The 13887-nt window shown below is 40.4% G+C and overlaps 1 protein-coding gene across 1 annotated transcript; it reads right to left on the minus strand.

Moving 5' to 3' along the window:
* Positions 1-5899: 5899 nt before the first annotated feature.
* Positions 5900-8012, minus strand: LOC127903057 (uncharacterized). The gene is made up of 3 exons (XM_052443681.1): positions 7304-8012; positions 6401-7062; positions 5900-6337 (listed from the first exon to the last, which is right to left on the minus strand). The coding sequence occupies exons 1-3, from the start codon at positions 8010-8012 to the stop codon at positions 5900-5902; spliced, it is 1809 nt and encodes a 602-aa protein (XP_052299641.1).
* Between the last annotated feature and the right edge of the window lie 5875 nt (positions 8013-13887).

Here is a 13887-nt window from a genome sequence, read left to right on the forward strand (position 1 = left end):
GAGAGTGCTTTCTTGAAGTAATTACTGGGAGGTTGGTTTTATCTTTTTTAAGTTTTGGGGGTATTTTGGTTCAAAAGCTTGTAAATAGTTGATATTGTAACAAAATGGAGGTATGGTCTTTTTTTGTAGTGAAAGTTGGCAAGAGCTTAGATGGGTAAATTTTCCAATAAAATTGTGTTGTGTCCCATATTACCACCTCTATTTCTACGAAAGAAAGTCAGATCTTCAAGATCTAGGCCATTAGTCGAATGGTATTATGGACAATACTACGTGAAAATACTTTACCATTCAATATAATATTAAGTAGCATTGTTAATTAAATCGAATTTAAAAAACATAAGAATTATTGACATGTAATATTTTTATATGTGTTGAGTACATAAAAGCCCCAGGTCGGCCATGCTACTATTTCCACCCCGGCATGGATCACCTCGGCCAAATGGTATGAGCAGAACGCGAGATGAACACGAGCCAACCAGAGACGGGTACCGGCCAGGGTAATGTACCGACCAGAATCATATACCGAGCCGGCACCAATTCCCCAAAAAAGCGGGAACACGATCCCACAGAATCGCGGTAGTTGCGCTTTTCCCAGAACCGTTGTGGGAGATGCGAGATCCCATGTTTGCCCACAATGTAGCAGTTAAAATCCCATGAGAGGCTACCACTACCCGAAAAAGGGGGGGACGAAGGGTGAGTGAGAACGTGGGACAGCGGCTATAAAAGAAGAAGAAACCGATGAAGGATGGGGATAGAAAAACTGAGAGAGGGAAAACGCTGCCAAATTGAAACCAGGCAATTTTATTACAAACTTCGAGCAAATTAGAACCACTCTTGAATCAAAATTTAACTGTTTTCCCGTAAACACCTTGTGCAAACTTAGGCATCGGAGGGTTTACGCCGGCAAAACCACCGGCGTTTCTGATCTGTTTTTGGTGAATGCAGGTCTAGTAAGGAAGAGGAGAGTGATTCCAACCCCAGTGGTTCGAGCAGCAGTGGATAATATAAACGTTGGTGAAAGAATCTGGTCGGTCCAAGGGCGAGCAGATTTCAGCATCAACATTTTGGCGCCGTCTGTGGGGAACTGATCAAAAAGCCTCTGTTGATAGCAAGAAGAGGAGTGAAGCAAGTGAAAAGCAATGGAGACAAGAGGAAGTAGTGCACAACGGGGTGATATGAGGCTTAACGATTCCGTGATTCTGAGGGTGTTTGAGGGAAATACTCCGACGAGACCAGACGTGATGGGCAGATGTTTGGTGGCAGAAGTCTGCGAGCAGGTGTGTCCTGTAAGAGCCAGGGAGCAGGGGAACAGGGGCAAGAATATCCTGCTCATCCACGAGCACGTCATCTGCAAGGCCAATTTCCTGTAAGAAGCATAAAGTCATTCCTGCTGTATTCTTGCTAAGGGTTGATTCGAGGAGACCCGGTCAACGACAGTTGGCGAGGCATGCTCTCCAGCCCGAGAATCTAGGCACGAAGGCCACGCAACCACCCACGACTATGGAAATGGGAAATCCACGTTCGAGAGGTGGGAGGATAACGGGCGTAGACTGCGGAAAACTAGGATTCAGAGATAGCCTATAAAATGGTAGCCAACGAAGGTAAAAAGGTTGGCAATTTTGAGATTATAAGAGAAATAAAAGCAATTCTAAAGAAGAGAAAACTACCCAAAAGCCATAAGATCTGTGGCAAGCGTTCCCTGAACCTTCATATCTGACTTGAGCGTCGGAGGGTTTGCGCCGGGGAAAACAACCGGCGTACTCTGACCTGTCTGTGTGCGCAGGAACCTCTGGAGAAGAATCTTTACGATGAGAGATCCTGGTCGTGGTGAAGTTGATCGAGCAGAGACCCTGGTCGTAGAACGAGGACAACCAGAATCTCGCATCAATATTTTGGCGCCGTCTGTGGGGAACTGGATAAAAAGCTACCACCGAATTAGTAGTTACTGGAAAAACAGCGAACGGTTAGGCATGGATGTGACAAGGAAGGACGCTTTGAGGGAGGATAACGAAGATGAGGAGACAGTCACTCTCCGGGAAATTGCAAATGAAGTCCGAGAGAAGATGATGCAAGATAGACTGGAGCGGATGGAGAAACAAATGGAGACTCTCGCAACCATATTGTTCGAGCTGAGGGATGAGCGGAGAAGGGATTGTGAAACCCCCGTGGGAAGAGATGAAATCGGAGCAGAACCCAGCCTCTAGAGGCATAGAGTCGAGGAAATCCCTCCGCCCGCAGACCAACCTAATGGGGTGCATCCCCATAGAAGTACTGGTCGGGTCCTGGGAGAACGCGTGGATGAAGGGAGGGACCAACCTCGCCCCGGACGGGTCCTGGAAGTCAATGGCCGAGGTGCCAGTGTTGACGAAGGAGAGCTCAGACAGCGGTTACACAATGCCAAGCTGGAACGAGACCATATAGCTGCACGTGATCCTGATCGTGCCGTAGAATTGGAGGAGGAGGTGCGCAGATTGGCACAGGTGATAGAGAAGATACAGGGCAAGAGAAAGCCCCCGAGCTGGAGGATAATGCTAGATGAAGAATCTCCGTTATCAACTGAGATCATGAGTACCATAATTCCAAGAGATTTCTACTTCCCCGACCTCAAATACTCTAGGCGAAATGACCCGCTGGTGCACATTGAGCGTTTCAACGACATGACGGGTGTGCAGGGGCTGACACCAGCTCAGAGGTGTAGGGTGTTCCCGTTGACATTAAAGGGACGACCCCGAGAATGGTACCGCAAGCTGCCCCGAGGAAGTATAAAGGGGTATGAGCAGATGTGCCAGGAGTTGGCCGAGCAGTTCCGAGGGGCAGTGGCCCCAGAGGACGATATGATGGAACTGATGGGGATGAAACAGGAGGAGCATGAATCCCTTCGAGATTTTGTAAAAAGATATCACTGAGCCGTGCTGGATCTGGGAGCTTTTAATCACCCGCAGGCGTTGAGGGGATTAAAAGAAAGTGTAAGAATCGGCCGACTGTGGTATAACTTAAGAAGCCCCCTCGTACAGAATTACTCGTCGGAGTATGAGCAGACGAGACGAGATATAGAAATCGAAGAGGAGAAATCAGCAAGAATTAAAAGTGAACAGCTGGAAGAGCTGAGGCGAAAGGAGCGGAGAGCCCCGAAAGGGAGCGGGTTAGGAAAGCGAACTGGAGAATCTTCAGGGATGGGCGGAATATCAGCTCGATCCCGCCCTTACCCCATAGCTCCGAGAGCACAACAGTTCTAACACAGCCGGGCTCAACCTCCGCGCCCCCCGATCCCAGAGCGACAGCGAGAATTCCGGCAGATGGCTACCCACCCCTACCACAACACTCCCAGAGCATTACATGCAACCAATTCCAGGGCTAGTCGACCAAATTTGTTAGCAACTGGGACAGCCCGAGGTGACATTCATGATAGCCGAGCAGTTCAGCTGGTAGACCAGAGCTCGGCCTATAGACAGTACACTCCATTAAAGATCTCTATGGAGCAATTATATGAGAGGATCGAGGGACGAGGCCTGCTATACCCTCCAGCCCCAATAACAAAACCGGCTCATCGACGGGATAAGAGCAGATTCTGCAAATTCCACGACACTTACGGTCACACTATCAGCCAATGTCGTGACCTGAAGATTCAGGTGGAAGATTTAGTAAGGAACCGATACTTGGATGAGTATGTAGACAGAGTGTTCCCTGTCATTGAGTCAGAGTACACACGGGATGAAGGAGTTGAGAGGGGTCTGGAACGAGAACAGCCGGTCATCCGTGTGATAGCAGGAGGGCCAACATTGGCAGGGGATTTAAACAGAGCACGGAAGAACTATGGGAAATACGGCATGACTGGCAAAGAGGTGCTTCTAAATTTGCCAGCAGCCAAAAGAGAAAAAGTGCGGCAAGTTCCCATTATGTGGACGGAGGATGACGAAGAGGGTATTATGTATCCTCATGAGGATGCCTTGGTGATTAAGGCAAAGGTGGCCGGTACAGAATTGCAGCGAATACTGGTGGACACGGGCAGTTCAGTCGATATTCTGTTTAAGTCGGCCCTAGATAATATGGGGATCGCAGACTTGAAATTGGAGCGGACAAATACATCCTTCAAGGGATTTGGAGGGGGACAGTTAACTCCCATGGGGATCATCGAACTCCCAATTACTATGGGGACGAAGCCATTTGAAAGAACAATGATGCTGGATTTAGTCGTGGTAGAGGAAAGAAGCCCTTACCAGATGATACTGGGGAGACCATTCATGAGGATAAGTCAATGCGTTGTATCCACGCATTACTTGGCACTGAAATACAGAGTAAATGGGGTGGTTGGCGTAGTAAAAGGCGACCAGAGGATGGCAAGGAGCTGTTATGCTACAGCGGGCAAGGAGACACTACAGGTTACTTCTCTAGATAATCGAGGAGAGTCCAAAAAGGGCTGCCAAGAGCCTGTTGAGAAACTAGAGGAAGTTGCGATAAGCAAAAGTAACCCGAGCAGGGTAGTGAAGATCGGGTTAGGATTGGTTGAGGATCAAAATGGCGAGCAGATCTGCTTGAGCCTGGACCTGCTGGAGGAGAAAGGGAAGGGGCTTCGCAGAAAGTGGCCCGGTGTCAGCAAAGGGTCACGCGTTATTACAACAAGAACGTACGCGTAAGGCAGTTTCGAACAAAAGATTGGGTGCTCAGGAAGGTGAACCAAAACACCAGGGATCCCAACCACGGAGCTCTTGGTCCAAAATGGGAAGGCCCGTACAGGGTGATACGAGCAACTGGACCAGGAGCCTACAAGCTGGCGTATCCAGACGGACGAGAGGTGAAGAGGTCGTGGAACGCCGAGCACTTGAAAAAGTACTTCCAGTAAGCAAAGTGCTATACTAATTTTCATTGTGATAAGTTATTTCTGTTATGAGCACGGTGATTTGTGACACACACAGATATCCCACACTTCTGTAATGCATTCGAAATTCAATAAAGGTCAATTCAGTATGGAACCCTTCTGTTAGCAAGCCCATTAAATGCTTATTAAGGCAACAAAGTGTATATTTCGGCTCGGTCAACGAAAGACCAGCAGCTAAAGTTTCGAAAATTCTACTAAGTCAACAAAGTGCCTATTTCTGCTCGGTCAACGAAAGACCAGCAGCTAAAGCTTCGAAAATTCTAAAGTGCCTGTTTCTGCTCGGTCAACGAGATACCAATAGCTAAAGCTTCGAATATTCTACTAAGGCAACAAAGTGTCTATTTCTGCTCGGTCAACGAAAGACCAGCAGCTAAAGCTTAGAAAATTATACTAAGGCAACAAATGGCCTGTTTCTGCTCGGTTAACGAAGACCAGCAGCTACAGCTTCGAAAAATCTGCTAAAGCAAAAAGCGCTTATTTCTGCTCGGTCAACGAAAGACCAGCAGCTAAAGCTTCGAAAATTCTACTAAGGCAACAAAGTGCCTGTTTCTGCTCGGTCAAGGAGAGACCAACAGCTAAAGCTTCGAATATTCTACTAAGGCAACAAAGTGCCTATTTCTGCTCGGTCAACGAAAGACCAGCAGCTAAAGCTTCGAAAATTCTACTAAGGCAACAAAGTGCCTGTTTCTGCTCGGTCAAAGAAAGACCAGCAGCTCAAGCTTCGAAAATTCTACTAAGGCAACAAAGAGCCTGTTTCTGCTCGGTCAACGAAAGACCAGCAGCTAAAGCTTCAAAAATTCTACTAAAGCAACAAAGTGCCTGTTTCTACTCGGTCAACGAAAGACCAGCAGCTAAACTTCGAAAATTTTACTAAGGCGAACAGATGCCTATTCCTGTTCGATGCACTAAAGAACCAACAGGCAAAACAAGACAAGAAAGCCAATAGAGAGCATTCAAAAAATTTTATAAACGTTCAAATGTTTACAAAGTAAATGAAAAACTAGAGTCTTTACAAAAATAGACCTAAGGATTAGGAGGATCAACGGCCTCAGCAGGTGAAGGGTCAGCTATCTCGGGAGGTGGAAGGTCAGCAATATCGGGAGGAGGAGGCACGGACCCCTGTCCCACTTCAAAAACACGCCGCCCAGCTTCTCCCTCCTGCACCCCATCCAAAGGAGCCTCCACCTGCTCCTGCTCACCCTGCTCTTTATCTGCTTGGTCGACCTCCGCCATATACCGCTGCACTCCGGGCTCCAGCTTGCTCATGTCCATCTCGGGATATTCTGTCTTAAGCACAGACATGATGCACTTGTAGGAGAAGGCAACCCCAGAATCATACTCGGCATCCAGCCGATCATCCACATCAGCGGATTTGCCTCTCTCCTCAGCCAGCTGCTCGCCCAAGGATTTGATTTCCCCCTCAAGGGCGGCCCTCAAAGTATCCCTTTCAGCTTGAGTAGCCTAAAGATCAGATCTCAGGTCACCCAACTCGCCCTCGAGTTTAGAGGAAGTGGATTCAGCAACCGCAACTTTCTCCTCTAGCTCCATAATCCGCTTGCTCAGCTCAGCCAGCTTCTCCTTGGAGCGATCAGCAGAGTCGGCTTTCTTCTTCAATTCCTGAATGTCAGCTTGGAGCTTCTTCTCATGGCGCGCGGACCCAAGCTTGTAGCACAAAACCATGGTGGCCAGCCTGAAGGACACTCTCTGAACAGAAGTAGCTAGCTCGGAGAGATTCATACTCTCGATGTCCTTCACCATCTTGGGCCCCACCGATCTCTTGTAATCCTTCTTATACGGGCTCAGGTAGTCCGCTTGATCCCGAGAGGGTAGAGGAGAAGGTCGGTCCCCAGACTGGTAGCTGACCTCAGGACTCTTATCAGAAGTTTTCTCCCCACCACTCTTGCGGGGTGGAGGAGGGGGCAGAGCAGGGACAGGAGCTTTGGAAGGGCCGACGCTGGACTTCTTTGGAGGAGGAGGGGGGTTGTTGGAGCTGCCTGGAGCCCGACGACGCTTCCTGCTCATCGCGCTAAGGATCGTGTTATCCATTCCAGCAGCCAGGTCTACTAGGCCCGAACCGACCAGGTTTGTTGGTGACAGGAGATCTTGGCAGGTAGAAGCGTTCAACAGAGTAGTTTCCACCTGAAGCAAAGGTCGATCTTCAAGCCCCCCGATCAAACCCCACGACTCTGAAACAACAAAAGAGGTTAAAGAACTCGATAAGTGACAATTTGACTAAAAACATAGGCAAAAATGAGCGACCTGGGGTGACAAAATTCGTTGGAAGGTAAATATCACCACCCAACGAATGAGCTGCTGGACACCAATTTCCTCCAACAAAGAAGAATTTGTTCTTCCAATTTTTGCACGAAGAGGGGAAGCCGGTGATTGGTTTCCTCTTCGCAAAGCTCGACATGAAATAATATCAGCCTGCTTCCTTCGGGCTACTCCTCAGCTGGTATAGTTGCTTCACTTCAACAAGGGAGGGCTCCTCTGATCCACACCTCTCCCACAACACATATATAGCCGAGAGAACCCTCCATCCGTTGGGATGAAGCTGACCTGGGGCCAGGTGCATACCACCCAGTATCTTAGCAAAATAGCGTTGAAGGGGCAGCCGAGCTCCCAATCTGAAGCTCTCCAGATGCATCGTCACATACCTCCGCGGAGGCCGACTGGGAATGTCGCCTTTCCCAGGAACTACCAGGAGAACCTCCACAGGAATGTTGTAAAGGTTCCTCAGCTTGAATAAATCAGTTTGGGTGGTCGCACAAGTTGTGAAGTCAATAGGGTAAGAATCCACCTCCACCCTATGACCAAGGTGCCTTCTCTGAGGGGGTCTGCTCGGTCCGGAACTACTCCCCTCACCATCACCAACTCCTTCAGGGACCCCAACCCCACCATAACTGTGGTTCTCACCAGAGCCCGACGCAGGTCCACCTCTATTCCCTACAAGCTCTAGTTCGGGAGAGGGAGAGACAACCAAGGGTCGTGGGTATTCAAGGGTATCCCTCCCATGAGAAGGACCTACACTACTAGAGGGACCTAAGAAATCTGTGGGTATTGACACGTTGAGGCCTAAATCCCCTGATTCTTCATCACCCTCATCAACAATTAACTTTCTTTTCCGGTTTGACATATCGTAGTCCCGAAAGAAAACAAAGAAAACTCGAATAAACTGATACAAAATGGGGCAACACAAAACCCAATCAACAACAACCAAAGCAGGAGTTAAAGGCTGTACTTGGAATACACTGGCACTGATAATGTTCCTGTGATGAAGGTAAAATCCCGCAAACGGAAGTCCTAGACGCAGAGAGTGTGAACGAAGTTCGTAGGAACTGACTCGCGACAGAAGAACGAATAGAACGAAACAACGAGGATTTGGGTCTAGGGATTCGAAGCGAAAAGGGAAATGAAAGCATTTAAATAAGGGAGATGCCAGCTCACTCACCAAATATCGAGGACAGATAGCCCGTCGTTTCAAATTTCAAATGCGAAGAGTATGGAAAGGCCACGTCACTAACCGTTACAAGAGGACAGGATAGATGTAAGCCCAGATACGCAATGGATATGTTCACTCAGGCCCATGCTCAGGTCGGAGTCTCCCCAGAAGAAAAACGGTACATCAGGTCAGGCCCATCCCAATAAATAGAGGAGCAGATGAGAAGCTCCCCGGGTTGGTAAAATTTGACCATCAGTTTCTACTCTTAACTCATTTCACTCGCCAGACCAGAAACTGGGGGACTGGTGTTGAGTACATAAAAGCCTCAGGTCGGCCATGCTACTATTTCCACCCCGGCATGGATCACCTCGGCCAAATGGTATGAGCAGAACGCGAGATGAACACGAGCCAACCAGAGACGGGTACCGGCCAGGGTAATGTACCGACCAGAATCATATACCGAGCCGGCACCAATTCCCCAAAAAAGTGGGAACACGATCCCACAGAATCGCGGTAGTTGCGCTTTTCCCAGAACCGTTGTGGGAGATGCGAGATCCCACGTTTGCCCACAATGTAGCAGTTAAAATCCCATGAGAGGCTACCACTACCCGAAAAAGGGGGGGACGAAGGGTGAGTGAGAACGTGGGACAACGGCTATAAAAGAAGAAACCGATGAAGGAAGGGGATAGAAAAACTGAGAAAGGGAAAACGCTGCCAAATTAAAACCAGACAATTTTATTACAAACTTCGAGCAAATTAGAACCACTCTTGAATCAAAATTTAACTGTTTTCCCGTAAACACCTTGTGCAAACTTAGGCATCGGAGGGTTTACGCCGGCAAAACCACCGGCGTCTCTGATCTGTTTTTGGTGAATGCAGGTTTAGTAAGGAAGAGGAGAGTGATTCCAACCCCAGTGGTTCGAGCAGCAGTGGATAATATAAACGTTGGTGAAAGAATCTGGTCGGTCTAAGGGCGAGCAGATTTCAGCATCAACAATATGTTCACTGAAAATTGTGTTGAATCCCATATTAAGTGTTCAATCACAGGTTCATAACAAAAGAGCACACTAAATATCGACTGGTCAAAATATTAATCCTAATCCAATTTTTAATCCTAATCCAATTTCTCAATTGTTCTAAATGTCACAAGTCTAAATTACCCAAATAAAATTTCTAGTGTTATAACTTGTTAGATTTTGATTTTTAATTTTTTATTTAATTAAAATAAATTAATAAAATAAAAAAAATGTAGATCACAAAGCACTAATGATTAGGCTATAGAGAGAGGATCCAACCATTAGGCCTGAGTTTGCTAGCCTTATAAATTTTATTTTCAATTTTAAATTTAACTAAAGACAATTGAGCAATTGTAGTTTTATTATACTAACTTTTAACCGGAGTGAAATTTAGTTCTGAATCTTTATCAATTTTCAATTGATTTTAAAATTATGTATCAAATCTTATACTATTCGGTGTGAAATCCCCAATTTTATCAGGATAATTATTTCTACCAATCCTAAATTGTTAATTAGGAAAAGTATAATATTTTACTATTTTCTCTTTTTTTCCATTAATCAATAGATCATACTTGATGAAAAGTAAATTATCAAATATTCTTTTGGTTGTGTATAAAAAGACTTAAATTAGATAAGAATAATACTATAATATCAAATGATTCTTTTTAGATTATTCTGGCATCAATCCAAAATCTTCTTAAAACTCCTCTTTTAGTTATAGTTCACTTAATGTCAAAAAGAGTTTTTTTTTCTCCCAAATAAACACCCTTATTATTTTAAATCATTCAAACTCTCTAGGAAACTCAAAAACACTAATTTTTCAAAAATATAAGTAATCAATATGAATAAATAAGAGAAAAGAAGAAAAAATTGATTTTTTTTTTAACCACGATATAAGTTCCAATAACATCCTTCTCTACGAAAAGTTTGAAGCTCACGTTGGCGATTTTGGATTTGCAAAGCCGATCGACCTGCCACAATAATCAAGTCAATGTCTACTATTGCAGATTCTCATGGCTAAAAGGCTTTTGGCAAGCTCCTGTTCATGTACCCCATTGCCTCTTCAGTCGTAAATGGATTAAATAAAAAAGAAGAACAAATTGAATTTCTCCACGGTACTTTTTACTTTCTAGATGGTTGGCTATTAATTAGCCAACCTTAAAACACTACATTGACACTTCACCATCAAGTTTATTAGCTACAAAGAATCAAACAAAAGAAAAATCATTTGAGTAGAAAATAATAGAGTGGTTAGATAAAGTAAATAAAAAAAAAAAGATACAGGGGTTTAAAAAATAAAATATGCGTTTTATATAAGTGAAGTTATTTTATTAGTATTTGTCTTAATTTTATTAGTATTTGTCTTTAAATGTCATTATAATACAACAAGAGTTATTAATAAAGCAGTGGCAGTAGTCCAGCTCTTTTTTTGTTAATATTGAATCAAATCACAAATGTATCTAGGGTAAGACAAGTCAATACAACCCAATAAACCTAATCCAATTCAACATAACCTAATGGACCTAGTTCAATCCAATTCAACCCAATTAAATTTAGATAGCGTTTATATTTTAGATTATAGTGAGAATCCTAAGGAGTAGGAATCTTAGAATTAGGAGTGTGAAGTGGGAGTGAGAGTAGGTTGTTTACTTACATTGGAATGGAAGCATGGAATGAAGATTGTAATTCAATTTATGTATTTACTTTGTCTTGGATTGGGAGTAAATAGTTTCAAATTATAATTTTACCCTTATTTAAAGAATTATAGTTTTTAATTACAAAGTTAATAAAAAATATATTTGATGAATAAACATTTATTTTATTATTATTATTATTCTTAATTATGTACATCACAATTTTTTCTTAATTTTAATTTTAATTATGTAAATTAAAAATTATTGATAAGGACAATATAAATGAAACATGTTTACTATTAAGATAGTACGAAATTAATATTTTCTTAGAATAAACTATTTATTACAATTAATTATTAATATTAAATAAATATAATATTTTTATTTTTAAATAAATATAATAATATTATATTTTCAAATAAAGATAGTATATAGTAATATTATTAATTCTCTATTAATATAATAATATTAATTTTTAAGTAATTTTGGCTTAGAATCAAACCAAATTATTATTAAATATAATAATATTATTTAAATAATTATAATATTATTTATTTTATTTTATTAAATATAATTATAGTAAATTTAATAAAAAGAGGGTAGAAAAAGAAGAGGTGGGAGTGAGAATCCACTCCCATTCCAAAAATGGGTGGGGCCCACGGAGTGGAATTCCCAATCCTCTCTTAAAATGCTGAAGTAAATACTGAAGTGGGAGGAATCCACACTCCTCACTCCCACTCCAAAAAGTAAACATAATATTAGATGGGTTGGAAAAGTCAATTTGTTTTATAACCTGATTAATGATTGGGTTGGGTAAACCAACCTAAGAACAATTAAAATCATAGAAAAATTAAAGTAAACTATCACTGTTAAACTACAAATGGCTAAACTTAATTTTGAATCATTTCTATTATTTATAAAGGGACTCTTCTAAGTTCTAACCCAACCCAGTTTGGTAATTTAAGGATTACATTAGTTTAGATTTGATACATCTATTTGGTTGGGTTAGATTGAGTACTCATTTTGTATTGCTTTTAAAAGGTTTAAAAGTGATTTTGAAAAGTTAGAAGTTAATTTTGGTATTCGATAAATTTTTTTAGAAATCACTTTTGGCAACATGACTCCATCCTGCAATAAATTTCAAAAAGTAGGAAATGAATAACTTTTCAAAATCTATAAAAAGATGGAGTCATGTTGCCAAAAATGATTTCTAAAAAAATTTATCGAATACCAAAATTAATTTTTAACTTTTCAAAATCACTTTTAAACCTCCTAAAAGTAATATCAAACGAGTCCTCGATCTAATCTAATTTTGAGAATAACTTTTATACTTAATATAATTTCATATATATCCTCACATATATTAAAAAAATTCAAAAATTTCCTTAATAATTTTACTTTAGTTATCCATTATTATATTATATGTACACAATTTAAAGTACTTTATATACATGTTTATAAATGTGTAAATAAATTTTATTCAACATTATATCTAATTCAATAATTTATTTTTACAGCAGTTTAACAGTAAATTTATCAAATACATGTGACTACTTTTAAAATTCACAATATTTTTAAAAATAAATTTTGTCATGCGTTTAACTGATTCTCTTTACAACTAATTATTTTTATAACACAGATAATAATAATTATTTTAAATGTTACAGCATTACCAAACTGCCCTCAATTGAATTTTTTCTCAATTTAATTATCAATGGGTTAGATTTGATTTTTACAAACTCAATCCAACCCAACCCATATTCATCCTACTTAAAGCCCGTTTGGCTTTGACTAATGATTTGGTTAGTTAGTTTTCCTACATTTGCACAAAAAAATATAAAAATAAAAAGAAATCTGCTTAAAGGTTTGTTTGTTCAAATCACCTTTGCTTAAAGAATAAAGTTTACCCTTACTTTTTTTTTTTATATATAGAGTAAAGCTTATTCTCACCAAAAATTAGTAAATTAATGGTGATAGATGAATAATAGTAGTAGTAGTAATAATAATAATAGTAATAGTAACAGTAGTAATAATAAAAATAATTGAAGTGTTCATGCTTTTAATATTATTTTTAAATGATGATATAATTCATAACTTGAAATCTCTTTAGAGTTTGGACAAACGACTACATGAAAGAATAAATAATACATATTAACATTGAATTGTATAGTTTTTAAAGTCGATTTTTTTTAGTAAAATTTTTATAAATAGTATTTTTACTTAAAGAATTTAACTATTTAATTATCAATAAAATTTTTTATAAATAAATTTTTTAAAGTTATATTATAAAATAATTAAAATTATTAAATAAATAAAGAAGAATATTTTAAATAGTATAATATTTTTTAAAAAAAATTGACTTCCAATTTATCTTTTAAAAATTCTATTTAAAAAAATTAAACAATGAAAAAAATAAAAAAATTATGGAATTAAATAAGTTGTTAAGACGGTAATTAAATAAGCCGTACCAAAACACTCATTTAACACAAATCGTGATTCAGTTGGTTGGTCACAAAACAAATGTCAATTCAATTAATTTTCAATTCAATTTGCTCGTCCGGAGAGAGAAAGCTGAAGTAGATAACAGAGTAAAATGAAATCCCCAATCTTGATTAAGATAATTATTTATACCAGTCCTAAATTGCTACTATGAAAAGTGTAATATTTTACTATTTTCTTTTTATTGCCATTAGTCAAATGGTGATGCCTGATGAAAAGCGCATTATCAAATATTCTCTTGGCTGTCTATAAAAAAACTTAAATTAGATAAGAGTAATACTATAATATCAAATGATTCTTTTTGTTTTATACTAAGATTCGAACTATTGGCATTTGGCACCCCTCCAAAATCTTCATATAACCCCTCTTTTAATTATACTTCACTTAATTTAAAAAAAAACTTTTCTTTTTTTCTAAATA

The sequence above is a fragment of the Citrus sinensis genome, chromosome 1, assembly GCF_022201045.2.
Source record: "Citrus sinensis cultivar Valencia sweet orange chromosome 1, DVS_A1.0, whole genome shotgun sequence".
Classification (NCBI taxonomy): Eukaryota; Viridiplantae; Streptophyta; class Magnoliopsida; order Sapindales; family Rutaceae; genus Citrus; species Citrus sinensis.

Bases quoted from the DNA above. Each gene is read 5' to 3' on its own strand.
- LOC127903057 (XM_052443681.1), bottom strand. From the start codon at position 8,012: ATGTCAAACCGGAAAAGAAAGTTAATTGTTGATGAGGGTGATGAAGAA. The intron at 7,063-7,303 runs GCTGATATTATT...TTGTTGTTTCAG, and splicing joins GAGTAGCCCGAAGGAAGCAG to AGTCGTGGGGTTTGATCGGG. The intron at 6,338-6,400 runs GTTGCTGAATCC...TCTGATCTTTAG, and splicing joins AGCTAGAGGAGAAAGTTGCG to GCTACTCAAGCTGAAAGGGA.